At 35.0% G+C, this 8,781-nt stretch overlaps 1 protein-coding gene across 1 annotated transcript in view; it reads left to right on the forward strand.

Annotated features, from left to right (window-relative positions):
- LOC132155365 (polymeric immunoglobulin receptor-like) overlaps positions 1–8,425 on the forward strand; it is a 30,113-nt gene extending 21,688 nt beyond the window's left edge. The window contains exons 3-6 of the mRNA XM_059564239.1: positions 7,356–7,655; positions 7,750–7,806; positions 8,166–8,206; positions 8,345–8,425. Coding sequence (XP_059420222.1) covers positions 7,356–7,655; positions 7,750–7,806; positions 8,166–8,206; positions 8,345–8,425 — 479 coding nt within the window. The remainder of the gene's footprint in view (positions 1–7,355; positions 7,656–7,749; positions 7,807–8,165; positions 8,207–8,344) is intronic.
- Positions 8,426–8,781: the final 356 nt, after the last annotated feature.

Consider the following 8,781-nt stretch of genomic DNA (forward strand, 5'->3'; position numbering starts at 1 on the left):
CAGGAAGTGAGACTGAGACTGTGAGAACTTAAGGTCATACACTTCTCCTCGAGTGATGAGCTGTTTCTGTAGCAATATCACAAAGAATACATGATGAAGATGCAGGGAGAAGAAACATTGCAATGTTTTAACAGAAGGACTGACAGTTTGAAGTTCATTGTGTTTTTCCTTTGGCTCATAACAGGCAAGTGTTCTATATTTGTAGTTTATTCACACGATTATTTGACATGTTCTGCTGTATGACATGCTAGACTCTAAAACTTTTAAACAGTGTTTTTATCATTATCATATAATTATAGACTTGTATTAATAGAGAAATTCTTTTGTCATGCCACTGGAAGATTTGGTGATAATATAGTTATTATAAGCAGCATTTAAAATGTTTTTGTTGTTGTTGTTTTGTTTTTATCAAATAAGGTAAAGGATTTTCAGCACAACATTTAACTTAACACAAGGGTTAAGATAAACCTAGTGAAGGTAGAAAAGTGGTTAGGCTAAAACCTTGAAAGAAGTAGTGACCAGTCACAGGACATGAAATAATGTCTGTTATAGTCAAGTCAAGTCACTTTTATTGTCACATCACCACAGCACATGTGCCTTGGTGAGTGAAATGGGAGTTTGCTCCAGAAATTGCAGAAACAATTAACATATAACCATACAGACTTCAACAGGTGAAAATGTCCAATATACACATACATATATTCAATTCAATTCAATTCAAGTTTATTTGTATAGCGCTTTTTACAATACAAATCGTTACAAAGCAACTTTACAGAAAATTATGTTTCTACAATATTTAGTAGTAGCTAGTAGTTTGTGCACGTTTGACAGGATTTTAGAAAAATAAAAATAATAATAATAATACAAGACGTAGTCAGCTAGATGATGAACTATCAATATTATTAATTAATAGTAATTATATGATGCAGTCACACATGTAGCAATAATTGTTAGTTCTGTTTGTTGATTCAAGGTTAGGATCATCTGGGGTCCTCTGAGGGTCAGCATCATCTCTTCTCAGGTGTTCTGGATGCAGACTGGAGCTTGTGTAAATCCTAGTTACCACGGGATGTAAATCCCGTGGCAAAACATAGAAACAAAATAGAGACATCATTAGCATAGCTGCTGATCCAACAAAGTAAAATTAGTTTAACCCAAGCTAAAGAATAAAAATGCAGATGCAACTACACTCACAATTTAAGAGATACATTATTTGAATGCTTGGCGAAAGAGATGCGTTTTTAATCTAGATTTAAACAGAGAGAGTGTGTCTGAACCCCGAACATTATCAGGAAGGCTATTCCAGAGTTTGGGAGCCAAATGTGAAAAAGCTCTACCTCCTTTAGTGGACTTTGCTATCCTAGGAACTACCAAAAGTCCAGCGTTTTGTGACCTTAGGGTGCGTGATGGATTGTAGCGTGGTAGAAGGCTAGTTAGGTACGCAGGAGCTAAACCATTTAGGGCCTTATAGGTAAGTAATGATAATTTGTAACTGATACGGAACTTAATAGGTAGCCAGTGCAGAGACTGTAAAATTGGGGTAATATGATCATATTTTCTTGACCTGGTAAGGACTCTAGCTGCTGCATTTTGGACTACCTGTAGCTTGTTTATTGACGAAGCAGGACAACCACCTAGAAGTGCTTACAATAGTCCAGTCTAGAGGTCATGAAAGCATGAACTAGCTTTTCTGCATCAGAAACAGATAACATGTTTTGTAGCTTGGCAATGTTTCTAAGATGGAAGAATGCGGTTTTTGTAACATTGGAAACATGATTTTCAAAAGACAAATTGCTGTCCAATATAACACCCAGATTTCTGACTGTAGAGGAAGTAACAGTACATCCGTCTAGTTGCAGATTGTAATCTACAAGATTCTGTGTGGTGTTTTTTGGTCCAATAATTAATATCTCTGTCTTATCCGAATTTAATTGGAGAAAATTATTTGTCATCCAATCTTTTACATTTTTAAAACACTCTGTTAGCTTAGATAATTGGGAAGTTTCATCTGGTCTCGTTGAGATATATAGCTGAGTATCATCAGCATAACAGTGGAAGCTAATTCCGTATTTTCTAATAATATTACCAAGGGGCAACATGTATATTGAAAATAGAAGGGGACCTAGGACGGATCCTTGTGGCACTCCATATTTTACTGATGATAAATGAGATGACACCCCATTTAAGTAAACAAAATGGTAGCGATCGGACAGGTAGGATCTAAACCATCTTAGAGCCTGCCCTTGAACACCTGTATAGTTTTGTAATCGATCTATGAGTATGTCATGATCTATGGTGTCGAACGCAGCACTAAGATCAAGTAAGACTAGAAATGAGATGCAGCCTTGATCTACAAAGAAGCAGGTCATTTGTAATTTTAACAAGTGCAGTTTCTGTGCTATGGTGGGGCCTAAAACCTGACTGAAATTCTTCATACAGATCATTTTTATGCAGGAAGGTGCTCAATTGAGCAGACACAACTTTTTCTAAAATTTTAGACATAAATGGAAGATTTGAAATAGGCCTATAATTTGCCAGTACACTAGGATCTAGTTTTGGTTTCTTAATAAGAGGCTTGATAACCGCCAGCTTGAATGGTTTTGGGACGTGACCTAAAGATAACGACGAGTTAATGATATTGAGAAGCGGTTCTTCGGCTACAGGTAACAGCTCTTTTAGTAATTTAGTGGGTACAGGATCTAATAAACATGTTGTTGGTTTAGATACAGTGATAAGTTTATTTAGCTCTTCCTGTCCTATATTTGTAAAGCACTGCAGTTTATCTTTGGGTGCGATGGATGAAACTGAAGTGTTAGACGCTGTAGAATCTACATTCGCTATTGTATTTCTAATGTTATCTATTTTATCAGTGAAGAAATTCATAAAGTCATTACTATTTAACGTTGGTGGAATATTTGAATCAGGTGGCGTCTTGTAATTTGTTAATTTAGCCACTGTGCTAAATAAACATATAGTCGTACACACAGTGTACTATTACACTGAAAACCCTAATAAGTTGACTGAACTAAATTGATTGAGTAAACTCGTTGCCTCAATTTAATTGAGTAATGGAGTCTCCCAAAACTTACATATTTAAGTTTATTTAACCTGACGCTTTTGTAGACTCTACCTAAATCACTCAGAGGTTTTAAATGTTGATTCTTGATTCATTTGAAGTCACCATTGTGGTGGAAAGTGTTTGGTTTAGTTGGGATCTTGGTCCAGTTGTTGCTGGGTTGGTGTATTTTAAAACACTGTTTTTGTGGTGAAAAAAGACAAATTTAAATGAGCTCAGGTGTTATCAGATGTTTTTTGTTGATGAGAAAGTCATCACATAATACGTATTTGAGATCATAAAATAAGTTTTGTTTGATATTTTTAACAGGCACCAAGAGCTAGAGTTGTGACGTTCGCGAACGAACCGATTCTTTTGAACGGCTCATAAACATGAACGATGGGAGCCGAGTCGCGGCTGGAGGGGAGCCGTTCTTTCTGTCGTTCTTTTTTCCTATGCGTGTTTCACACAGATGCACACAAATGAGCTCCTCCGCGAGACAGAACAGTTATAGGGGGAGGGGCGCACCCAGCGCAGGCCAACCCTTTATAGCGTTATGTTATTAGTTATTAGTTGTGCATGTTCATTGCAGCCCACTTTGTTATTGTTCATTGACTTGAAGGGGCTGATGTCCTATTTGCAAAGTTTACAGTAGTAATAGTATGTAGTATGTAGACATTTCCATTTTATTTATTCTAATTTTATCTACTTTAAATATTTTTTGTTTTCTATCAAAATGTTCTTGTGTGATAACAATGTTCTTGTGTGAAAGTGTTTGTAGTAAAAGCTGTTTTGCACAGAAATTCATTGCAGCCGGCTTTGTTTTTGATGTTTATTTGAGTAGGTATTGTATGAATAACATAAGTCAACGTAGCTTTACACACACACACACACACTTTGTACTAAAGGTAAATCCAAAATAGTGATGTCACTGTCTAAGCAGAGGGATTTGTGCAACCCTATGGAATATAGTCCACACATGACAAACGAGGTAATAATCAATATTTCAGAATAATTCAAACTCAGATATTGGTGTGTGATATCTGAGTTTTAATTATTTGACTACAAATCTCACCTCATTTTTCCTCCCAGTAATTATTTCCAGGATAAACTGAGATGCCCCCAAGCTGGCTTCTTAAAACTGACTAAATATTTAAAAAGAGCCATTCTTTTGAACGGCTCTTTGAAAGGAACGGATCGCGAAGATCCAGATCCCCTCAAAGAGCCATAAATCCCATCACTACCAAGAGCAAAATACTTATTTTGAAGATGGACAAAATGAATGCATTTGAAATATTTTGAGTAAAAGAATCAAGTACTCACTCACACACACAGACTTCTAGATTTAGCATATGCATCACAACAACGGTGACAAACAAAAGAGCTCCATAGCACAAACTCATCCTTATTTTACAGCCTTTTTTGTTCTGATTGTCACCATTGATGTGATGCATATCCAAAATCTTGATGTCTGTTTGTGACGATGTGATCTGTTTTCAAAAAGTAAGTACATTATTTTATCTACTAGGTTTCTATCCATAAAAGTGAATCCACAGTTGCAGCAATACATTTTATTTTAACTTGTCACCATTACAAGCAAGATGTGCATGTCTGATCTCAACTCTCATTGCCACAATAACAGTGTTTTACAACACACAAGTTACAGCAGCAAGAGACAAGCTAACACCAATAAAGAGCTGATGACACCTGAGCTCATTTAAGTTTGTCTTTCTTCGCCACAAAAACAGTGTTTTAAAATACACTGTTACAGCAGCAAAAGACAAGCTTACACAAGAAGTAACTGGACCAAGATCCCAACTAAACCAAACACTTTCCACCACAATGGTGACTTCAAATGTATAAAGTATCAACATTTAAACCTCTGTTAATTCTCATTAAGAGCTTCTCTAGATGTCTGACAGAAATAAAGTCACAGAAAACCTTGTAAGGAGGATCTGTGAACGTCTATATCGGACGTACAGAAGACATAAAAAACATTTTAAAAAAGACATCATAAAACATTCTGCCTCCTCAGTGGACATCTTTTCAACGTCTGCAAAGACATAAAAAGATGTCCACTGGACGTAACTTTGCCCAATGGATTACGTTGATGTTAAAATACGCAAACATAGTAATTTTTTGTTAAGTTTACTCAAAAAAGCGCTAGCGATAAGTTGCCTTATTTTTTTAAGTTGACACAACTTTTTTTTTACAGTGCAGTATAGGGTTTACTGTATTTTCATAAATATTGTGACATTTTGTCAAAAGGTCAAAGTTTAAATATGCTGTTATTTGTTTTACTTCAGTGTGCAAAAAGTGTGCGGTCAAAAATAAGAACATAATTTTCTGTTAAATTTACATGTTGAGTTAACTTAAATATATAAGTACACTTGAAATGAATACCAAGTTAAGTGAACATAATCGTTTAAGTACATTAAATAAGCACCAAGTTTGGTGAACTGAGTGATTTAAGTACAATCTACAAAACCGTCAAGTTAAATAAACTTAAATATGTAAGTTTTGGGAAACTCCATTACTCAATTAAATTGAGGCAACGAGTTTACTCAATCAATTTAGTTCAGTCAACTTATTAGGGTTTTCTACAAAAGCGTCAAGTTAAATAAACTTAAATATGTAAGTTTTGGGAGACTCCATTACTCAATTAAATTGAGGCAACGAGTTTACTCAATCAATTTAGTTCAGTCAACTTATTAGGGTTTCCAGTGTATTGGTTTAACGAGTTAAGCAGTAACGTTAGCTGCCATGTTCTTTCTCTCAAAGGAAAACGATTGGGCCACTTCATCAAATACTATAAGTTGTCGTTTCAATAATCATACCATATCAAAATCACGTACCACAAGGATAACATATTTCACTAGTAGAAATCATGCAAAACAACTTTATATCTACATAACTTTACTCACCTAACATAATACACTAAAAAAAAAACGTCATCTTGAAATGTAGTTCAGCAAACCAAACAGACCAAAAGGACGAATTTTGTAATCCACCAATCAGTGCTTTTGTTCTCTTGTTGCCAGGCAGAATTCCTCCCATGGCCAATCACATTAAAGGAAGAACAGAGTGATGTTGAGTCTTTCCAAAGGATTACTCATGATTTTGAGCTCACAACACTTGAAATCTTAAGTTTATGCATTTTGAAGGTAAATTAGTTAAATTAACTCATATTTTTAAGTGGCAGGGCCAAAACACAAAATTTTAAGTAATGTTTAGTCAACATTACTTGATTTTTTAAGTCAAGACAACATTAGGGTTTACAGTGTAGACATACACACAGTTAGCACTACACATTATACACTATACACAAAATGTACACCTTCTACATTATGTAAGCATTTATACGCATAAAAATATGCTAAGGTGCAACAGAGTGTACATGAACTGGATACAGAAATGTCATGGATGTGCATCGGATGGTATCCAGTGGTAGCGGGTGGGTTATTGTATTAAATGCAGTGTGTATGTTTAGTCCAGTGTTGAACTGTTAAAGTTTAAGTGCAGTGTTTGTCATACCATATGTGGGGGTATGCTGTAGGGGGCTGGCTGTAGGGTGTATTAGTTCTGACTGTTCATTAGTCTGATTGCCTGAGGGAAAAGGCTATCCCTCACTCGGCTAGTGTGGGATCGGATATATTCATATTAAATTTAAGTCTAAAATCTTTATTTTAAAAAGTCCAAATGCATGATTTGCATCAATATAAGTTCTGGACATAAATATTAAAAGAAAACACAAAATAATTGGGCTAAAAAGTGTTCATGGATCTAAATAAGACGGATCAATCATTAGCAATGACATAAAACTCAAACTCAAAAGTAGATTATTGATTATTTTATTTTATTTTTTATCCAGCTCCTGAAGGCAGAACAGGTTCAGCAAGCAGACTGTTAACAGTTCAGACTGGAGGAGCGCTCATTATTCCATGTTATTATAACCTGAAATACACTGATCACAAAAAATACTGGTGCTTTCATGCCTCGTCAGCTTACAATTACTGCAGTATTCTGGCATATGCTAATGAAACCAAAGGAAGAGTGTCAGTAATTGATCATCCAGATCAGAGTTTCTTTACTGTGACTATGAGAAACCTGCAGCATGAAGACACTGGAACTTATTGGTGTGTTGTGGAGATTGAAGGAATATTAATAGATGAGAGTGAGCATCTTTATCTGACAAGTTCAATCAGGTATGAGACATGTTTCACATTCAATTGAAAATTTTGACTAATTCCGCAGAAATCACAATCCTAAATGACTGGTGTGTGTGTGTGTGTGTGTTCAGCTCCTGATGTGTCTGTGGTGAGCAGCAGTGTATCTGGACATGAAGGTGGTGATATCAGTGTTCAGTGTTTCTACACGTTAAGATATAAGAATAAACTCAAACAGTGGTGCAGATATAAAGATCAGAGCTGTTACACAGTGGGGAGGACTAACACATCCCAGAATTCATCAGTCCAGATCAGTGATGATGATGAGAGAAGATCCTTCACTGTGCTGATGACTGGACTGAGACTCACTGATTCTGGCTGGTACTACTGTTCTGCTGGAGATCTGCAGGTTCCTGTTCAACTTAATGTCTCTGGTAAAAACTAATCAAATCTACCGAACATTTCTTGATTGATAAAAAAAATACTAAATAAAATAAAATATTGTTTCATCTTTTCCTGTGTCTCTAGAAAATTCACAGGTTCATTTTGGTCACATTTTCACATTGGTCACTGAACCAAAACCAGGTAATGGTACTGGAGGTTATGACATTAAGTCATAATAAATAATTGCAATCTTTTCTTAATTTTTATTTGACAGAAGTTTTGTCCTCTGAAGGATTTGTGAGAATAAGGTTAATATCTTTTTTTAAATAGTTAAGATTAAAATTTTCTGTCATATATATATATATATATATATATATATATATATATATATATATATATATATATATATATATATATATATATATATATATATTTGCATGTGGTGCTGTCTTTGCTTATTTTAACCAGGTAATTCAAACTGAATTCAAACTGAATGCATAAGATTTAATAAAATTTGGCCTCATTCCCTTTTATTAAAAATGATTTCCCTTTCCTTACAGCAACTGTTGGCACAGACACTAGCACTGAGAAGATGATGTTAGTATTAACAATTTCATTATTCAGATTATTATTATTGTTATTATTATTATTATTATTTGCACTGAAATTATATGCCTGGTTCAACACTCATATTTGCATCTTTGTTCTGTTGTATCTTTCTACCTATTCACTCTTTCAGGTGGTACAGAGAGAAGCGTTTCTGTCTGTCACAGAATTAGAGATCATGGGCTCTTCTGACATTGACCTGGAGGAATTCTGAGCATCTTTAAATAACAGAGACATTGTGCTAAACTCTCATGAGATTTGCATTTGCTAGATCAGAAGTGAGCGTCTGATTGACGTGTGAAGCAATCAATTTGTTTTCAAAGTCTGTTAAGGGGCGGGATTATCAGAAATCACTTACTGCCATAATAGAGAGCAATGGAGTAAGAGTAATTCAAATAGTGGCATCATAAAAACATCAAAGCACTGATTGTTTTAGACAAACTGTTGGAATATAAAGTTCTGCTTGATGAGGACAACTATACTGACTCCAGTTAAACTGCAGCTGTCTGAGACTGAACTCCATCCACCTTATTGTGATAATATTTTCTGCTGATGTTAAAGACCCCTTAA

This window comes from Carassius carassius, chromosome 12 (genome assembly GCF_963082965.1).
Source record: "Carassius carassius chromosome 12, fCarCar2.1, whole genome shotgun sequence".
Classification (NCBI taxonomy): domain Eukaryota; kingdom Metazoa; phylum Chordata; class Actinopteri; order Cypriniformes; family Cyprinidae; genus Carassius; species Carassius carassius.